At 42.5% G+C, this 22,027-nt stretch overlaps 1 protein-coding gene across 1 annotated transcript in view; it reads left to right on the top strand.

The window, feature by feature from the left end:
- LOC116482137 (Down syndrome critical region protein 8) overlaps window positions 1–21,671 on the top strand; it is a 49,564-nt gene extending 27,893 nt beyond the window's left edge. Inside the window, exons 3-7 of the mRNA XM_058427569.1 lie at window positions 4,881–4,977; window positions 6,758–6,882; window positions 7,388–7,539; window positions 19,840–20,025; window positions 21,461–21,671. Of these exons, the coding sequence (XP_058283552.1) occupies window positions 4,881–4,977; window positions 6,758–6,882; window positions 7,388–7,523 (358 nt within the window). The 3' untranslated portion in view covers window positions 7,524–7,539; window positions 19,840–20,025; window positions 21,461–21,671. The remainder of the gene's footprint in view (window positions 1–4,880; window positions 4,978–6,757; window positions 6,883–7,387; window positions 7,540–19,839; window positions 20,026–21,460) is intronic.
- Window positions 21,672–22,027: the final 356 nt, after the last annotated feature.

Below are 22,027 nucleotides of genomic sequence, written 5' to 3'. Positions count from 1 at the left end.
GAAATGCTTAAGTAGTTGAGTGGAGCCTTAAAAGAAGCAAGAAAAAAAAATTCTGCTATGTGCCTGAAGGAGGGAGAAATGAAATCCTTGGCAAATAGAATAAATAATTTCCCCAGTTACTATTATTAATATGTATTATGTGGCTAGCTTCACCTTGTTTTCTTGCTCAGGGAAAATAATTTCTTTGAATATTGGATTGATGCTTCTATCAAAAAGCATCTTCTCTGTCCTGTTTAACAGAGAAAACATGGTTCCCCTCCCCCAGTAGTTAAAGCTCTGAGCTGTGTCCTCCAGTGCCCAAGCAGATAGCTTTTAGTATCTTGGGCTGTTATCAAGGAGCTTCTTTATAGAAGCAATTACACCTTCGGTGGTTGGGGGTGGGGGAAATAGTTAAAATGCAAATGTGTCAGTATTTACTGGTTTTTGGAGCTCACGTCTCGCGCATTTCATTCTGAACTTTTTGCTCAATGCCTCTGCAATCACCCTTGCTAATTTAGGCCCCTCGGAAATAATTCCACCAACCAATTGGCAACCAAAGAAGTTTCATTGGCCTTTAGATCATTTTCTTTCTTAACTTGTAATTTTCCATTGCTTTCTGTTCTCCATTTACTTTTCATTTGTCCATTATATTACATGTGTAGTGGCAACCTTGGTTTTGATACATGATCTACATTCACTGAGCAAGGGTTGATCCATTATGTGGACCCCTTCTGGGAATATGTGGTCTGTGTCTATCAATTTAAGAATGTTATATATGGACAAATAATGGGTATTATAAATAAGTTTTAAAAACCTATGCACACAGATAATGCACTTCAGGGACATTTTAAATGGATTTTCCTTGTTTTTAGCTGAATCCCCAAAAAGAGTCTAGGTATATTATAGGTGAGTGATCTGTGCCCTTGCTAACCTTAACATTTGGAATTTTTGTACGGAATAAGATTCATGCTAAGCATTTAAGGGTGGTCTATTGGATTCATGGGAAGCATTATCTATTGGATTCATAAGATGGATCTTGGAGAACTTTTTATAAATAGATAATGCCATGTGCTATACCTGTGAGATTCCTAGAGCATAAAGATAATCGCTCTTTCATCATTGCCATTTATAAATGTGAAAAAAGTCAGAAAACTCAGTGAGGAACCTTAAAGAATGTCTAGGCACCCAACTCTTGATGCATACAAGCTACCCAGTGTAAGAATGTGCATCTTATGAATACTGAATATTCAGCATTGGTTGAAAGGTGTGTGGGATAATCGTGTGATAGTGGGAGGAGGATGGCCTTTATTATTCGTAAATATGATATTTAATGCAACCCAAGTTTTAATTTTAAACCATTTCTCATTAGTGCATCTTCATATGAAATTTGAATAGTATGGAATCAATTATGCAGAGGAAAAGTACTTGACTATTGATAAGAAAAAGGAATGCTTTATTAGGAGTCAGGAGACATAGCTCAGTACATACTCAATCTGTGACTTTCAACTAACAATTGTTCCCCTCTAAGCCTCAGTCTCCTGAGTTGTAAAATGAAAGAATGACACTGGATCCTGTTTCTACGTTCCTTTGTACTTTCAAAATCTTTTTTTTTTTTTTTTTTTTTGAGACGGAGTCTCGCTGCGTCACCCAGGCTGGAGTGCAGTGGCGCGATCTCGGCTCACTGCAAGCTCCGCCTCCCGGGTTCACGCCATTCTCCTGCCTCAGCCTCTCCGAGTAGCTGGGACTACAGGCGCCCTTCAAAATCTTTAAGAATCTATTGTTGTTGTTGTTGACAAAAGGATTTAAAGAGTAGGGACAAGTCACCATCCATAAGTGATGAAAAGTTAACCCAAGAGATAGATAAAGTGGGGAAGCAGCAGAGTTAGAGAAACCAGAGAGTGAAGTCGAGGGGTGCCACGTTCCCTCTAGATGACTCTTGAAGGGTCAGTTTCTCTTCTGTAAAATAGAGAGCATGGCTCAGAGGTTTGTTATAAGGATTAAATGAGATAATGCATAAAACATGCTTCCAGGAATAAAGAATCATGGAAGTGAATAAGGAAGAAAGGAGATGGAGGAAGAGGAGGGAGAGAAAATGACTTAGAAAATGTGTGATTAACGAAGTAATTAATCCTTCCAAAACTTTCACATTCAGCCAAAGCACATTTGTGCATACAACTCTCATTTGTCTACCTTAGAATAATCAACTTTGTGAGTTATTCATAGAAGATGAGTGAACTCAGCCAGGTTTTCTAATACTCTGCTACCTTCTTGTTCACCTGTTTTCTGACTAGGAGGCATGTAACTCAAGTTTTCATCAGGCTAAGCCCAACCACATTTTGGAGGCATGTCTGTGTCACAAATTATCTTGGGCTTTCAAAAATCAAAAATAAACCATTTTACCAAAAATCAATCCCATTCCATCACTTTGGTTTCTCTGTGCCTTGTGCACTATTATTGGCATGAGGAGTTGTGAGCTAACTGTGCCACATTTTCAGGAGCTTTTGTGCCATCCGGCTTTAGCCCTTGACAGGTGCTCATGCGGGGTTCTCCAGCTTTCCTTTTGATTTCCCCAGGACATTATCATTGTGGCTGGTCAAGGGAGGGGACATCCTGAGAAGATCAGCTAACAGTTCCTCCTGGAAAATTCAAGCTCTCTGATTAGAGGGGCAAGAAATCCAATTAATATGTATTTAAGCACTTTTTATAGAATTCCCGCTATGTGCCAGGCGCACATAGTTCCTAGATAATGGGATGCAGCAGCCAACTAGCTGACCAAGTCCTCTTGGAGCTAACATTTTAGTGGAGAATGTAGATAATCCCTCAAAAAATTAATAAAGAAGAATGAAAATTTTTGATAATGAGATGTATTATGAAGAAAAATAAAAGCAGGGTAGAAGGGGCAGTGAAAGTGATGGGGTGGTCTGGAAAGGTCGATCTGAGGAGGTGATTTTTGAGATCTGAATGAAGTGGGAGAACAAGCCGTGGGGAGGGATAGAGAAAGAGCAATGCAGGCACAGAAAATATTAAATACACAGTGGGTGGGAACTAACAATTAACTTGGCCAATGCAGCTGGAACAGGGTAATGGTTGAAGGACGGAGCCCATTCAGATAGGCAAAGGTTGGAGTTTCAAGACCTTGTCGGCTAAAGTAAGGATTTTGGATCTTATCAGAATTGAGATGGTAATCTATTGAATGGTTTTGAGTTGGAGAATGATGCAACTTATTTGCATATTAAAAAGATTACTCTGACTAATATATTGATAACAGACTGTCATGAGACCAGAGTGGAAGCTGGTTAGTAGATGACTGGAACTGTTTAGGAGAGAGAAGACCGTGCGTTTCACTAGACTAGTTGCAGCAGGGGTAGCCTAGAATAATGGGATTCAGTACATATTTTGGAGAAAAATCCAGCCTGACTTTTTGCTCTGTTTAATGTGGGATGTAAAGGGAAAGAAGGAGTCAAGGATGACTGCTAGGTTTCTGTTTTTAGCGACTGGGTAAATGGGTGGTGCTAACTGAGGAGATAAGGTGCTGTATCAGTGAGGACTCATGCAGGAAAAAAGGAACCACTCCAAGTGTATTAGGTATGAAGAGGTTTAATATAGGGAATCGAGTGCTTTCAAAAGCATTGGATTAGCTGTGGAAACACAAGTTAGAGAAGGTGCCCAGTAGTATTTAGTTCTGCCGTCACTGCTTGGGCCAGTGAATTCAGAAGTTGTTGCTACCACTCAGATTAGGAAAGTAAACTAGTGCTGCCCTACAGCACTGAGAAGAGTAACTGGAATGGATCACCCAGAGGCCACTGCAAAAACTCATGTCTGCCAAAGCTTTCATGTCCTACACTGATGCATGGGGAAGAAGAGTATGTTCTGTGCTCTTTCATCTTTGAAATCTCTCACTAGTGCACCTCATTAGCAGAATATAGCTGCAACCAGAAACTGAAAGGCAGAAGAGTCTGACAGATAAAGTTTCCAGCCTTTCAGCTGACGTTGCAAAAGAAAGCATATAACACAGAACAGAGGAGAACAATAGAATCTTGTAGGCTAAGGGGGAGATAATAAAATATTTGGATTGTCATGTCATAAATCTGTGTGTCTATCGGACACCCAAGCAGAAGTGTCAAGTAGGAAGTAGAATACACAAGTCTAGGAATCATGGGAAAGGTCAAGGATGGAAATATAAATTGCGGAGCCATTAGAACATAAATGGTAATTAAAGGCATGCAACTGGAGAGTATTAGCTAAGGAATAAGTGTAGATAGAGAAAGGTCTTAGAACTGAGCCCTATATGCTTCTGGAAAAACTTGGACATTGGGGAAATCAGGAAGCGCTTCTAGGGTTAAAAGGATTGAAGGCGGAGCACGGTGGCTCACGCCTGTAATACCAGCACTTTGGGAGGCTGAGGCAGGTGGATTACTGGAGGTCAGGAGTTCAAGACCAGCCTGGCCAACATGGTGAAACCCCGTCTCTACTAAAAATACAAAATTAGCCAAGCATGGTAGCATACACCTATAATCCCTGTTACTTGGGAGGCTGAGGCAGGAGAATGACTTGAACCCGGGAGGTGGAGGTTGCAGTGAGCTGAGATTGTGCCATTGCACTCCAGCCTGGGCAAAAAGAACAAAACTCCATCTGAAAAAAAAAAAAAAAAAAGGATTGAAGTTGGGAGTGGGACCTGAAAGAAGCTCAGACAAATGGCTTGCATACTGCAGTCAAGACTACAAGAGGGCTTAGAGGTCAGGAAGAAGAGGAGATGCCAGCCAATGCAACTGACAAGGTGGGATAGTAATCTACAGAGTATGGTCCTCTGAAAGTCAAATGTCGAATACTGATGAGAGTTGTGTTTTGTTTTTGTTTTTGCTTTTGTTTTTGTTTTGAGACAGTCTCTTTCTGTCACCTAGGCTGGAGTGCAGTGGTGCAATCACGGATCACTGCAGCCTCCACCTCCCAGTTCAAGAAATTCTCATGCCTCAGCCTCCTGAGCAGCTGGGATTACAGGTGTGTGCCACCATGCCTGGCCTGATGAGAGTTTTTGTTTTTGTTTTTTAAATTAAATTAAATTAAATTTTATGTTCTAGGATACATGTGAAGGATGTGCAGGTTTGTTACGTAGGTAAACGTGTGCCATGGTGGTTTGCTACACCTATCAACCCATCACCTAGGTATTAAGCCCAGCACACATTGGCTATTTATCCTGATGCTCTCCCGCCTTTCAGCCCCTCCCTGACAGACCCCAGTGTGTGTTGTTCCCCTCCCTGCATCCATGTATTCTCATTGTTTAGCTGCCACTTATAAGTGAGAACATATGGTGTTTGGTTTTCTGTTCCTATATTAGTTTGCTGAGGATGATGGTGTCCAGCTCCATCCATGTCCCTGCAAGGGACATGATCTCATTCCTTTATATGGCTTCATAATATTCCATGGTGTATTTGTACCACACTTTCTTTATCCAGTCTATCACTGATGGGCATTTGGGTTGATTCCATGTCTTTGCTATTGTGAATAGTGCTGCAGTGAACATACACATGCATGTATCTTTATACTAGATTAATTTCTATTCCTTTGGGTATATACTCAGTAGTGGGATTGCTGGGTCAAATGGTATTTCTGGTTCTAGGTCTTGGAGGAATTGCCACACTGTCTTCCACAATGGTTGAACTAATTTACATTCCCACCAACAGTGTAAAAGCGTTCCTGTTTCTCCACAGCCTTGCCAGCATCTGTTGTTTGTTGGCTTTTTAATAATCGCCATTCTGACTGGCGTGAGATGGTATCTCATTGTGGTTTTGATTTGCATGTCTCTAATGCTCAGTGATGGGAGTTTTAAGAAGATGGAGTATGAGAGTTCAACACTGTACTTGGCCAGATGGAAGCTGTAGGAAACCTTATGCAGAGTAGTCTTCAAAATCTTGAATGAAGTGGATGGAGGTGGGGATAGAGAATGTGCAGTGAGCAAATAAAGAGAGAATTTACACAATTCTTTGGACTCATTGTGATGTAATATAAAGAGAGCAGAAAAAAAGAGCAGCAGTTGGAAATGATGTAGAATCTGAGGAGAGACCTTTTAAAGAAAGGTGATATCAAGGCTTGTTTGTGGACTGAGAATGATGTGTGATCTTAGAAGTCAGCTTGAGAATGGAGCAGTCAAGACACAAATTGGTTGGCAGGTCATGATCAACATGAGAGGAATCTCTATCCTGCTTCCAGGCTATCCTTGGCACTGTGATTTTTAATAAAATAACGCAGTGACTTTGCGTTCAAAGAAATTACTGGACAGTCAAAATATACGCACATATGCAAAAATTGAGGAGCAATTTCCCATAAAATGTAAGCAAGAATAATAGTTATTTTATGTTATTTCTGTAAGTGTTAGTGGCAGTAAGTAAAGAATGAATTGTAAAATTGTGACAGGGAAGGTAGAGGAGTGCTTTTTGAAACCCATTTTCCATTAGATCTTAAAGAAAGTTGAGAACATAAATTTGTGGAGAAGTGAGGGTGAATATTCTTAAGGGAGGCAGAAGCAAGGCTTAATAACAATGCAGAACAAGGAATCAGCAAAATCTGTTGAAAACGTCAGAAAACTTAGGGGAAGCTGGAACAGAGAGTTAGAGTTGGGAGACCTGAGTGAGGGTCTTGGCTTTCACTCAGTGGGCAGTCGGGATCCACCTAATGTGGAATAACCATAGGGTTCTGGAATGGGCTGATACAGTGACATATTTGCCCATATTAGTGGATCCATGAATCATTTTCTACAAAGTCATCTTGTTTTGTTTTTCAGACAAACCTTGGAAATCAAGAAAGTTCTGGAATGATGAAGCTGTTCATGCCAAGACCTAAAGTGCTGGCCCAGTATGAGTCCATTCAGTTCATGCCGTGGCAGTTTTCCTGGAACTCCTTTTTATTGTTAGTTCTCATTTGTTTCCATATTTAGTGAACGTACATTTAATTGTAAAGCTGTCATTAATAAAAATTCTTATAGTACCTCACTGCACAAACATCTTTCATGTATGCTAGGCATTTTCAAAAGCAGAATCGTTCTGTATCTGATTTGCATCATCTTATTTAAACCAAGACAGTATTGGCCATACTGTCTACCAAAACAGGCTGTAAGAAATTACAGTAATTTTTTCAGCTATAGGGTAACAATCTATCTCTTCTGGATTTCCACAAACTGTTCTGCTCTATATGATTTTAAGAAAACTGGGACATTGGTGGGAGGATAGTAGTTGGGAAATGCTTCTAGGAGTAAGAGGATTGAAGTTGAGACTGGAGGTAAGCTTAAAGGAATGGCTGAAGTATCCCATTAAGACATCATAGTGTCATTAGAATGACCATGTTCTCTTGTGAGTCCTCACCAATGGTATAGAATCCTTTGATTTCAATTTCTACTACTCTGGGAACCCCCTAGGCTTGTGCTCCTGGTGCATCAGCCCATTTCATGGTACGTTGAAGCATGCCTCCCTATGGGATTGCTGGATTCCCAGCCCAGTGAGGTAATGACCAAGCAGCATCTTCAGAGGAGGGATAGCTGTACAGCGTGGTGAAGGACTCAATGAGAAGGTAATTGATGCTTCACCTTTTCTTACTTTCTGTAAAGTAGGGGAATATGAGTCTTCCACTGTGTGCTTTTTTGTTTGTTTGTTTGTTTGTTTGCAAGCAATCAAAATTCTTTAAGCTTCTTGGAGGATGGGGTTTTCTAGAAACTGTGAAATTTTTAGGGGTGGTTGGGGTCTGAGCAATCCAGAGAAATATAGATGCAAGCTCAGGGCAAAAGATGAAAGATGCTAAGGAGGAGGTAGAATAGTCCTATAAAGAAAAGGCATACACATACATGCACACACACACTGAGACTCATACAAATCTTGTTAAAAAACATTACAGCAAACTGGAGTTCTTACATCCCCAGTGCATAGAGCTTTGGGGGGGGTAATTCTGTTAACTTAAAGAGAAAGAGTAGTCCTCTGTAATGAATGCAGTTCTTGTGCGTACTCAGCTACTGTGCTCTAATAATGTCTTACTGAGCTTGAGGATCTGTCAGGCAAAATATGCTGATCTCCTGTACCCTGGGAACTTTCTCCAAGTGAGGTCACACTGCTGCCCAGCTCAGTTCTAGGACTGCTGTGGTGATCCGATTTTATTCCATGTTCGGTGATTTAGAAAACACAGAGTTTTGAGTTTGGGTTCCTTCTAATGAATCCATTAGTGGTTGTGGTGGGTTTCATTGATTTCTTCCCGACGATTTGTCTTCTCTTTAAGACTGGTGCTATTTGCGGTTTAGTGATATGTACTCGTAAGGATTTGGGTCTGATGTTTGGTCCATCAGCCAGATCATCTGCAGTTTGGGATTCTTAGTAATCTAAGACCCAATGTCTGACCCCTTCTTCTGACCTCATTCTGTACATGCTGTTTAGTTACAGGATGAGCTTGGTCCTTAAACGTTCCAACAGCCACTGGGCTTTCAACAAATGTAACTGAATGAAAGACAAATCTTTCATGTGCAGATTTGCCTGTCTAAAACACAGAGTTCAAAACACCTCTCATTACCTCCTTTAAATTATATGCTTGGCCTCCTTTGAAGCCAAGGTATGGCTTTTCAAGCCAGTTGCCCTGTGACGGAGAGGTCAGCACCTTTCTGAAGACGGTTCTCACTACTGCTACACCTTGTGCTGCTGAAAGCAGCAGGAGCTCTGTGGGTGAGTGTGATTTCTCTATAGCTGCCCAAGGCAGGGCCCTGTATCCTATGGTTGCTCAGGGGGACTCTTGGGCAGGAGATGCCTGCAGATCAGCTTTGTAGTGACCTCCACCATCCTGGTCTCAGCCATTTTTCCTTGGCACCATCCAGGCCGAGCTTAATGCAGCAAGGACCAAGATGTCCTCATCCTCAAGCATGCCTGCCTCATGCAAATAGAGTGAAGCCAGCTCATTTCCAGCATTTTCTTTCTGACATTAAATGTTTTTCTGGCAGTAGGTTTAATATGACTCTAGGAAAAACCCTAGGGTTTTACACAAATCATCTATCATTTGGATGTAATTCTCACCATTTAAGCCCCTCCGGTTTCTGTGTTATTGAATGAGACACTGTGGCCTTCACCCTTGCATCAGGATGGGTTGGGTGAAGGATCTTATCTAAAATTCCCAGTGTGCTCTAATTGTCAATCAACAATTCAAATTAAACAAGTGACCTCCACTACCTACAGGATAGACTTGGTGCAAGTCTAGTTTTAGTGTGAAAAGCAATTTCCATATAGACATAGACATAGACCATAAAGGGGGCTCCTGTAAGGGTCTGAACAATAGGTCATTGTATGTGACTAGAAAAGTGGGGAGAAAAAAACAGAGAAATCTACTTATGGGTGCAGTGTTTTGGGTTTTATATAAAGAGAGAAAAACAACTCTTTTTGAATCAAATCATCAGGCACAAAAAACAAATGCTGCCAGAGTAATTATCCTTGGAAAAACTCAGTCCTGAGGGCTCTCTACGCCATAGGTTTCCTGGTGCCACCTGCAGCTCATCCCAAGAAAGGGTTGGAGATGCATCAGGAGCCTTCGGCAAAGGGGAAACACTATGCAGCAGGGCTGACTTGGCATAGAGGCACCCCCAGAGGAATGCAAGGTGCAGCTTCTCTCCCTTTCCTTCTTGCCATGTGCTGAGAGCCCATGACCCCAGGATCCTTCTGCGGTCCTTCCCCTCAGGTTGCTTAGACAAGGAACTTAACTGCACTTCAACTACTGAACAGTAGAATGGGGTCCTAATTGTAACCCTATCATGGATTTTGAAGGATTTAATGAGACAATCCATGGGAAATGCTAAGCACACAGTATGCTCCCAAGTCAGTGAAGTTGCTTCCATTCCCAACCTCGGTCTTCAGTCCCTGGTCATCTCACAAGCAACTAAGGACTCAACATAATTCAAGGGACAGATCTGATTGCAGGGGCCTCCAAGACGAGGGGAGGTCCTCTTGGCCACTAGGGGGCACCAACTACATGGAAAACAAGCATTGAATTTCGGGGACTCCGTCCACTGCCCTGCAATGTAAATCCTGTAACTCATTTAATTTTCTTGGAGCAAAGTTTGGGAATGGTTGATGCAGATGGTGCTATTTCTGCTTGGGAAGGTGGTTACACTTACATGTCAGATGAAGAAACTTTTCTTAGCTCCTCCCTGTGACTCACCAGCTCCAGCTATTATGAACTCATACTTTAAAATATTTTTTTCTATTCAGCCCCATTTGCTTTCAGTCCTCTTTCTTCTGTATTCTCCAGTTCCTGGAAAAATAGACAATATCCTTAGTTGTGTGGAAGAGGAAGAAGAGTTATGTAGAAGAAAGAAGCGTCCTTACTGTAAAATGTTTCTGACTTTTTGAGCCAACCACGTCTGGATCAGATTTTTCCATCTAGAGTCATATCTTTTCATAGCCTTTTAAACCTGGCTCATGAGAGGAAAGAGAGAGTGCAATGTCCCTGAGATATCTAGGAAACTATGCAGAATTTCTTATCAGAATTAACCCTTATTGTTTTGAAAGTAACTAGATTCTAGGAAGCATGAGATGCCACGGGCATCCCAGAACCCATAGCAGGTGAGAAAGAACTGGAATACAGGGTGAGGTGTGATGAATTGAACTGCTTTTCCCGGAACACAGAATACAGCCAAGGTATGAAAGCTGTTTCCCAGAGGGGAAAAATGTACACTGGCCAATGAGGGTGCATCCAAGAGCCTGTAGGCTTTCTTGGGCGTTGATTAAACCAATATGCCAGGCATCACCTGCTCGAGAATTACTAGAGATGTTTGTCAAACTCCCAGGTTTTGAGCCCTAGCTCAGAGCTCTGGAATTAGACTATCTTGATGTACATCTCAGAAATATGCAACTACTTTGAGGTGGTTTTACATTTCCTAAAATTTAAGAACAATTGCTCTAGAAGATAATAATTGTACCTCCACTGACACTGGAAATACACGTAAGGATGGCTCTGCATGTCCTTCTTCACAGCAAGTTGACATTTTCTAGAATCACTGAAAGGAGTTATTGCTATAAAAAAAATCCAATGCAACAATAAAGCCCCAGATGATCGGAACTGTTCATCCCGAAACTCTTCATGTCCCAGAATTGCACATGGTGTCTGGGACACCTGCAGGAGTGGATTCCTGTGATCGGTGACCTCCCAGTTTGTGTGCCAACAGGGCTTAGAGCTGCAGGCAATGCAGTTGCTACATGGTATCTCAATGTCAAGAATCAACAGTTCCATGGAGCCAAGAGGGTGCAGGTTGGCAGTGGTGGTATGGGGGGATCTGTTTGCAAGACAGTGTCATGGAGCCTTTCTGTGGCATTGAAGGAACAAAGACACAAGGGCACAAAGGACATGGCACTTTGTGCTGCTGGCACTGTTTCTACATTGAATGACCTCCCCAGGAAATCCCCACTGAAACACAAGGTGAGTTTTGCCAGATTTAAGCAAGATAATTCCAATGAATTTATCAGGAAGTGGAAATGGAGAGCTACATTGGAAATCTGTTTTCAGACATCCTGTGTCCATTTCTGTTTCTGGAAACCACTTCTAGATGAACCATGGACTCAGTTCATCTTCCCTTTGCTCTACATTCTCTGATTTCCAAGCAATAAAACCAACAGGGTTATATTTCGCTGGCCAAGACCCTCACCTATCAGCAGAAACAGAAAAGCAAATCCTCCCCCAAAACCACTCAGCAGCTTGGGGAAGTGGCCCATTGGATGCCTTCTTCTAGGGCTGTACTGTGAGAAAATGTCTTTCCTTGCATCTACCCAATGCTCAAAGTTACTTCTCGTTGAGAAGAAATCATAGATTTGACAAAATTGTGAGTGAACTCTAAAGAACTTGTCTTCTGGAACGTACCTGTGAGGTGAATCTTTTAGAAAGACTCACCTGCCCTCCCAAGGAAAGGAACTCATGTTTGGTGTGTGGACTGGTAGGATGCAGGGCAGGCTTCATCAGTGTGCGACTTTTGCCATGCACAGGGGCCCATGCTCAGAAGAGCTTTGCACTTGGTTTAATGCCCTGATGGCACCATCCTGAAATTCTTTTTTCTTTTTTTTGTTTTTTGAGATAGAGTCTCATTCTGTCGCCCAGGCTGAGTGCAGTGGTGCAATCTTGGCTCACTGCAACCTCTGCCTCCTGGGTTCAAGCGATTCTTCTGCCTCAGCCTCTCGAGTTGCTGGGACTGCAGGCCTGCATCATCACGCCTGGCTAGTTTTAGTATTTTTAGTAGAGACGGGGTTTTGCCATGTGCCTCAGGCTGGTCTCAAACTCCTGACCTCAAGTGATCCGCCTGCCTCGGCCTCCCAAAGTGCTGGGATTACAGGTATGAGCCACCGCACCCAGCTGACCATCCTGAAATTCTTAATACTGTGTAAACAAGGGTCCTGCATTTTCATTTTGTCCTGGGCTCCACAAATTACACAGCTTGTCCTGGTAGGACTGCATGGTGGGATTTGGAGAGCTCTGGATTTAAAATTAGGCAGTCTTGGATCAGATCCCTCTCTTCTACTTAGTAACTGTCATCTTAGACGAGTGATAGCATCCTCCCTCCCAGCCTGAGTTCTCTCATCTACAAAACCGAATTACTAAACTTTTCTGGTGGGATTGTTGTTAAGACTGAGTGGGTTCACCTGGCATATACAGCTAGCCTTGACCCTGGCATGAAGTCAGTAAATGCCAATAATTTGTACTCAATTTAAGTAAATTGTATGTCGTTCTTGAAGTATATGGTACCTGCAATTTAATATAACAACATATGTGTTTCTTGAGTTGCTCTTACATGTACTACGCAAAAGTTCATATTTACAATGCATTATCATGGCTAAATCATAAATATGGGAAAGTTAGTTAAATAAGACTTTAAAAGAAGAACCCAAGTCTAGTCACCTAACACTTACGAGGCATTTCTCATTGAGAAACCAGATTATCTTTTATAGCCTCTGGAGACTCAGAGCCTATCCCAGGTTCCTACGCATCCAAGAACAAATGTGTCCTGAGCAGATGAATGAAAGAGTAAATGAACCCCTCAGGAAAAGAGCATTTTCAACACCCTGAATTAACCTCTTAATATTCTTCTAACAAGAAAAAGTGTTAGGACGCTGGGGCCTTAACATTAGCTTTCCTACTCACTGAGTGATCTTGACAAGTTACCTAAACTTTTATTTATGTATTTATTTTTGAGACAGGATCTCACTCTGTCACCCAGGCTGGATTGCAGTGGCAAGATCATAGATCACTGCAGCCTCGACCTCCCTGAGCTCAGATGATCCTCACACATCAGCCTCCCAAGTAGCTGGGACTACAGGGACACCCCACCATGCCGAGCTAGTTTTCTTTTTTTTGGAGATGGGTCTTTGCCATATTGCCCACGCTGGTCTCAAACTCCTGGGCTTAAGTGATCCATCCACCTTGGCCTCCCGAAGTGATGGGATTATAGGCATGAGCTACTGTGCCTGGCCATCCTAAACATTTGGACTTCAGATTCGTTATTTGTGAAATGGAAAGTGAAGTCATCATAAAATCTCTTTCACTGTATTGGAAGGAAGATTAAATAAACTTATAATAGGTGAACACTTTTTGTAAACTCTACAGTGGTGTACAAATGGGATGTGTTAACTTTATATACTGTTGTTGTCAGTCCAATGATTCCCAAAAGGTGACCAGGGAATCCTAGCTCCTCAGGGATAACAAACAAACCCAGTATCCTTTTTAGCCTCAGAACTTACCAGAGCCTTTGATGTGCTAATGAGCACTGGAACTCTGTAAAAGAGGAACATGGTTTGTGGCATTTCCCAAATACATTTGTCCAGAATCTTTTCTCAGAGAACTCCTTAAAGGATTTATGTTTTACTGGGGCACCCACTGGAAAACACTGGGCTATCATGTGGACTGGGCCTACATGGGTTCATTTCGTAGACATGGTGCCCTGCTCACCCATCCTCTTCAGCCTCTCTCCCTCGTCATGCAGACAGTGCTTTCCTGAAGAGTAGCAATGAGGAAATGGGAGAAAGTAGATTATCTGTTTCTTAACTGGCTCTTTACCTCTCAAATAACCTTCCTCTTTGGGGCATTTTTGCACAGTTCTCTCTAGATTTAATGCATTGAGGGCAAAATAATTAGCCCAAGACTGATTGCTACAGTTATTATTATTGTTCTCCTCCTCCTCGTCCTCCTCCTTTTCCTCCTCCTTCCTCTTTCTCTTCTCATCCTCCACCTCCTCCAACTTCTCCTTCTACTCCTGCTCCTCCTCCTTCTCCTTCTTCTTCATCTCTGTCTTTTTCTTCTCTTCTTCCTCCCGCTTCTCTTTTTTTAAACTCAACTATGTGATGATTTCTTCTTTTACGACAGTTTTATTGCCATAGTTTGGCATAGTTTACAAATTTTCAATGAAATATAAACCCTAAAATTTAAAATATTGCTCTAAGAATTTTTAAAAATAGAGTCATCTTTAAGTGCAAAGGGCCATATTATTTAAATTCAATTTTGAAGTTTATGTTTGTACCTTTCCTGGAGTTAGGGGCCATTTTAGAACATGGTAATCGTGGACAGTATCTGATGGTACCGGTGGCCATTTCAATAGCTGTTAGCTGCAAATTCAACAAGTATAGGATACTTGTCTCCTTCTTGGGACTTTCATGGCATACCCCTTTTCCCAATAATGCTGTGTGGTAAAAATAATAATAATAATAATAATAATGCTGTGAGGTTCAGAGAGACTGAATAACTATCAAAAATCATGTAAAAAAGATATATGACAGAGTTACTATTTGAACAAAGGTTTTCAGACTCCCAGGTATTCCCTGCAAAGAGAAGGTATGAGGAACAACCCCCTTTGTCTCTGTGACCCCACAGCAGCCTCTGGGCCCCCGCTTTCTGATTCTTCCTCCTGTTCCTTTTTGTCTTTGGTCTGCTTCTATTTCTCCTTTCCGTCTTCCTCTTGTCTTTTATCTGATCCATGCCAATCGTGCTCTCCAAGATGAAGAACCTATGATCCCTCGATTGTTGACAACCTGAGAACATTTCTTGCCCTACCCCCAGGACAGAAGGAAATGACATAAAGAAAAACATTTTATTCATTGGGTGAAATGGGACTATTTTTGAGCTGCTCTGTTCAACATCAGTGAGGCTGCTCAATAAAGAGAAGAGGAAACCTGGCATAAAAGAAGAAACTGGGCTTCAGCTTTGCATGCATTTACATGTTTATTGCAGCACTATTCACAATAGCAAAGACATAGAATAAACCCAGATGCCCATCAATGGTGGATTGGATAAAGAAAATGTGGTACAATACACCATGGAATACTATGCAGCCATAAAAAAAGAAAATTATGTCCTTTGCACCAACATGGGTGCAGCTGGAGGCCATTCTCCTAAGTGAATTAGTGCAGAAACAGAAAACCAAATACCACATGTTCTTACTTATAAATGAGAGCTAAACATTGGGCACCCATTGATATGACAGGAAGAACAGATACTGGGGACTCCAAACACAGGGAGGGAGGGAGGAGAGTAAGGACTGATAAACTACCAGTTGAGTACTATGTTTACTCCCTGGGTGACATGTTCAATTGAAGCCAAAACCTTAGCATCATATCCATATAACAAATCTGCAGGTGTACCCCCAGAACTAATATTTAAAAAAAAATAAGAACTATTTCCTCCCAGAGACAGTGTCCTAACTTGGTTTTATCAGAGTCAGTTCTTCCTGATGAGAGATAATAAATAATGGCATCTTATCCAGAAGACTTCATCAAGTACCCGAAGTTTACTGTGGGAACATCTGGGCTGTAGCCCCTCCTTCCAAGGAGCTCTGGGATCAACTTCTGATACTGAGAAGCGTGAAGTTCGAATTCAGCTTTAGCCTTATTATGCTTGTGTGTGCACTTTCACACTTATTGTTAAGGGATTCGTGAGTGGCTGAGGAGAGGAGACGCAGAAGACTCCCTTTCTTTGTAATGTACAAAAAACCATAGAGAATCAGTAAATGCAGATGAACAGGAATATAAAGCACTTACTGTTCTTATGGTTCAGAGGCTTTAGAACAGGCACATCCACCTTTACTCAGCCACAACCAAGAAGATAGAATTCAGAAGCACACTCGACCTCTAAGCCTGCCTTTCTCATCATGCTGTCTCACACTTCTCCCTGGATAAATAAAGGCGACCTGTGCCCTAGCATTGATAGTGATGCTGGGGACAAAGTCAAGCTCTGACAGTGTTGGGACAGTCTCTGGAGTCCACCTGGGCCCGGGCACCTGAAATGGCCTGGCTGGTCCTTAGGCCGGGCCACCTTGCCTACCTGCTTTCTGGTTTCTTTCCCTCCTGGGCCATCTGTTTTTCACCTGCCTGATGGCTGCAGTCTGCTTTCCATCTGGTCATCGTTCCAAAAACATGGGAAGCAGAATATGACAAATGGTGATAAATGGAAAGAAAGGAGTCACAAAGGTTTCAGCGTTGATCATCCACAGATTTACCAGCAATTATAAAATTTGGCGCCTTCTTATTCATTTTCATCTGCATGCCAAAAGCAATCGATTGTAGTAAAGACCCGCATTCTTTGTATATTTTACTTGCCAAGTCAGTTGGAGTCCAGATGGTGACACTGACCTTTGCAGAGTTCCTCATTCTTCCCAGGAAATGTATATTCGAGGAAAAATCAAGCCTCTTACCACTTTAGTGGTACCATTAAGAGGGTGGTTGGGGAACTTGGATTATTTTAAATGCATACACACACACACACACACACACACACACATACACACACACACACACACACACACACACACACACACACCCCAAGCCTGGAACATGCTGCTTGCTCTTATCATTAGAGTGTTATAATTTTGGGCTGGCTGGAAAGCAAAAGCTCCAAGTTAGAAAGCAATCTGTTCCACCCCTGCCCCCTCACCCTCCCTGAAGCCAGACGGCTGTAGTGCCGCTCTCTCCTCCTCAGACACACACTGGGTTGGAGCCCGTTAAATTGCATCGGCACTGACTGGACCTCACAGAGGCCTGTGTTCTGTGCCCCTCCGGGCACCCTCATTGGCTTTTGGATACTTTCCTTGCTACTCCGAGTTCACCAAATGCTGTGATAGACCCTTGTAAGGTCACAAGAGTGCAACAATGAGAGGAAAAAAAAAGAAGCCGTGATTCTAAAACTGAACCACACTCCTACGTTATCAGGATTTTTCCGTTTTCCAGTGAGAGTGGAATAGTGAAGACTTTCTGCCCCGGAGCCTGGTTCCTTTCCATGGATCTTAACAACAGGGGGAAATAGCAGACCTTGTACCTGCAGGAGGAAGAGGGTCTGGGGAAAACAAAGCTGGGATTAACCTCATGCTACTAATTATAAAGAACAATTGGAAGGATCAATATCACCCAAATTAGCTATTTGCCAAACACTGCATATCTATCAACTGATAACCACCCTCTTATTATTGAAATAATTTTGTTTTCATAAATCCAGTTCTAATTCAAGAAGATGCCATTTCATGTGAACTCCATCAGATTACAGCTCTCCGGGCACAAGGAGTCGCTGGCTAAGAATCAAAGCACATGTCCAGATTTCCTCCTTCTCACTTTTCTTCTTGGTTGCTTATAGATGCGAAATTCTCTTTCCTTCCTTCTCCATTCTGTGGCTTTAGGGATTTAGAAGAACAAGAGCTAAATCCTTACTTTGTGTCAGGGTCCGTAACAAAGGCTTCACACATCTTAACACGTTGAGTCCTCAGAGCAAAGGCATAGAGACGGATATACTATTACCATCCCCATTTTACATATGAGGACATCAAGGCACAGATAGGTTAACTTGCCCAAGGTCACAGGCTAGTATGTATGGGTTTGAACCAAGGCCATGGAGCTCCAGGATTTGTGCTCCTAAACATGTTGCTGTGGCCCCCTTAGAATGTAGAGCAAGAGTTCTCAGCTGGGGGTGATTTTGCATTTGGCAGGGGCCCTCTACTTTAGCACTGTCTGGAGACATTGTTGGTTGTCACAGGTGGAGAAGCACTCCTGGAATCTCTTGAGTGGAGGCCAGGCTGGAGGTGTTGCTAAACATCCTCTAATGTACAGGGCAGCTCCCCTCAGCATGGAATTCTCCTCCCTCAAATATCAATAATGCTGACATTGAAAAAAACCCGATGAAAAGAAAACACCGGACACATACACAGAAATGTACACGGATGTATAAATAGTAAATCAATCAATCAGTCTATCTCTATTGATCCACCTATCTAGTTAGCTACCTATGTCTTCCTCCTGCTCCCAGAAGACAGCGAAAAGGTTTACTCTTTTGAAAGGGCCTTTAAAGTATTCACTATTTTGAAAGCGTTTAGTAGTAATTTTCATATATGAGTTATAGAGCAAAGTGATTTACAAGTTATTGTTCCTTGAAAATATAGTGGTGTGTGTGTGTGTGTGTGTAGTGGGGGTGGTTCCCACTTTAGTTCCTGTGGACTTTCCCTTTGGCTGTGGAAAGTCCAGGTCATTCGCTAAGACCTTGTACCTGTGATTTTGTCTCCACTTGGCCTTTGAGGAAAAAGCTGGGCCAGGACAGGTCATCTGGCCAAGGCCAAGTTCTCATAGTCATTCTAATTCTAATTACATCCAGCTTACATTACACATTATGTTAATATCACACTCCATCATGTTACAGCAATATACATTTTGTAATATATTAATAGACATTACCTATTCTGTTATTAGCACATGACATTAATACACCTTATATTAACACACATTAAATATTACATCAATACACATTACATGCTACATTGACAGCGCATTACAAATTACATTAATAACACATTGTAAATTACACTAATACATACTACATATCACAATGATGCACACTACCTATCACATTAGTAACACCTTCCATATTACATGATTAACATATTACGTCTTATATTTGTACACATTGTATATTACATTCATAATGCACTCGATATTACATAACACATGACATCCATAACATATTACGTATTATATGTGCATAATACATATTTCATACATATTAAATATTACACATTATGTGTTGCATATTGCATTAATAACACATTCCATATAATGTAATTATATGGAATATATGATTAACACATTACACATTGCATTAATGCACATTACACATTATACTAATATGTACATCCTGATGCCTGGTTGAAGGAAGCTCATTCTTTCTGGAGTCCCCAACTCTAATATTCCTGGTCACCTCCAGTCCTAGTTGTCACCTGCAGCTGATCTAGACAACGCTGGTTTCTCAAAGAGCTGACAGTTCCCCCAAGGGCAGCTCCCTCCCAGGGCAGCACAGGCCCCTTGGCTGCCTGGGAAGTTCTCCATGTTCTTCACCCCAGCTTGCTTCATGGCCCACAGACATCCCCTTTGTGCTGTGCTTACCCAGTGGGGTCCTGGTCCTTTGGGGTCACCCCCACAGCTGCTCTACTACAGCCCACATGGCTGACCAGGGAGACAGGTGAAGCGATGTCAGTGCTTGACAACTCACACGGCCCAGCGAGCCATTCCTCAATGCTCATCAGCACCCACAAGTAACAGGCTCTGGCTGGGTGAAGGAGATGGTGCAGGTGCAGGTGAAGACAGGGTCACTGCCCTCCTGGAGCTTGGGTCTAGCAGGAGAGCGGAGTAGAGGTAAGACTTTAATTAAAAGACCCATTGATAACTTGGAATTATGGGTGATGTGCTGTTATATCTAGCTGTGAGGAAAAAGATCATTTGGTTTCAGTTCTTAGACCTGGGTGCTGGGCTTGGGGAAGCTTGTCCAACTCCTCTTTCCCTCCAGGTGAGTTCTGTCTTGAGGCCTGTCTTTCATTTGTTCCCCCTGCTGTGTGGTTTCTAGGCGCATTGCCCATCCTTCAGAGAGCTCTGTGTGAATCCATAAAAGGTGCTTAAAGCTTTTCACTCCATGAAGCCTCATCTGTCTCATGAAAACAATAAATATAAGTGGACATTTGGGAGGAAATGTTTGCTTTGCGTGCTCATACCTGGATGGCTCATTTGGATGGAGATGGCCCCAGACATCCATGTAAGTCCTCCATCTTAGTAGACAGCAAACTACTGCAGCATGAACCATATTACATTACTAACACACTACAAATTATACTGATACACACTACATGTCACAATAATTCACATTACATATTACATTAGTAACATCCTCCATATTACATGATTAGCTCATTACACCTTATATGAGCTGGTTTGTGCTGCTCCCTATGTAAGCACCCTCTGTAATTCCATCAGGGTCTGAAAGGTCTGGAGCTCAGGTTCAGCCACAGTACCTGCAATGCAATGAAATTAATGGTATTATGATAGTAATGATATGATAATATTAATGCAGGCTGTTGTGCAGTACACCTACTAAGGTTCCGGGAAATAGAATCCACAAGACATGATATACAACTTATCCTTCCTTTTCCTCCAAAACACTGCCACGATCTATCAACACCATCATTTAACAGATGATGAAAGAAAGACTCTAAAAAATAACTTGCCCAAGGCCAGTCAGTGAGTTGGCTGCAAACTCTTGGTCTTTCTCCATGTCTTCCTTTTCTCTATTCCACATAGTATTTAAGTCATCACCTCCTGTTCACCCCACAATGCCCAGCTCTGCCACCCCTCACTCACTGGAGCACCAGTGCTCAGGTCACCCACTATGCCTACCTTGCACATCCCACCTCTGGCTGCACCCACAGGCTCGTGCTAGGCAGGGAAGGGCAGGTAAGGGCATCAGGCATTCCACAGCCAGGCTCATGGAGGGCTTTCTGAGCAGAGATTCTAATTCTGCCAACTGACCTGGTAGAAGCCCCCAGGCTGCAGCCCCACTCTGCCCATTTCCACTCCCATGTGTAGGGACATCCACAACATCCACACTCCAGGTAACTGAATCCACCTCCCAACTGCAGCATTTCAGAAGATGCTAAGTGCAGGATGAACCACACACTTCCTTCTCCAAACTGGGCCACTTTTGAGAGTAAAAGAGGCATTATTAATAACTGAGACAACAGGTGGATGCTGGACATATGTCATTCACCCTGTTTGACAAACTCCTGTCACCTCTCACCAGCAGAGGAGGCTGTGAGACCAGAAGACTTGGAAAGAAGTGGCAGGCACTGATCGTGTCTGAGGGAGCTGGGTTGGATCCTGGTTTTGTGTGGTTGGGAGGCTGGCACCTGGCAGTCCCCTCAGGCCAAGCATGATGTAGTGGGGGCAGGTTATCTTTCTTCCCACTGCCTTAGTGTCCTCAGGATTGCCTTGGGGCCACTTTTCTTTTCATCAGGAAGGGAGCAGGATCACAGCTGATGACCCTCAGCCTGTGATTTTGGTGCAATCCAGGGTTTAACTGGCCGGGGAGTAAAGGGGACCGTTGCACCATTCCAGGCTGGCTGAGCCTTGTGTCTCACCTCCCCACATCTCTGTATCCCTGGGGCTAAATGGGGCTGTTTCCATGCTTCTTCTAGAAGCTTCTCCAGCACCAGCCTTCCCCCAAACCAGAACAAGAGCATTGATCTATACCCAAGAGGAGCAGGAATCAGCAGAAACACAATGGAAGAAACTGATATGCCATCTAGTGGACACAGAGAAAGCCTCAAATGAAAACCTCAGCCAAAATGAGGCCACTCAACCAGCGTCCAGTGAATAAAGTTTCTGACAAAAATCAGCTAAATCAAACACCTCTGTGTTTCACCCTTATTGATGGCAACGCCTTAAATGTGACTGCTGCTCAGAAAGCCAAGTAAAGAAAATATAATGGGGCTGCTATTGGCTCATTCCGAATCAGGCATTTTCTCCCAGGTCAGCATTTGGGGTCAGAATTTTGATTACATAATATTGTCGAAGGCAAGAGAAAAGGACCATTGACTCACAGGGTGTTACAGCTGATAAAGGACTTCAGAATTAATCAACAAACATTGAGGCAACGTTAACTAAAGGTCAAGAACTATTCTAACCACCTTATAAATATTTATTCACTTAATTCTCACAGCAGCCCTATATATAAGCACTAGCATTATCTCCACTTGACAGAT

Source organism: Hylobates moloch, unplaced genomic scaffold (genome assembly GCF_009828535.3).
Source record: "Hylobates moloch isolate HMO894 unplaced genomic scaffold, HMol_V3 SCAFFOLD_14, whole genome shotgun sequence".
NCBI classification, from domain to species: domain Eukaryota; kingdom Metazoa; phylum Chordata; class Mammalia; order Primates; family Hylobatidae; genus Hylobates; species Hylobates moloch.
This window is presented reverse-complemented; position numbering and strand designations above follow the sequence as displayed.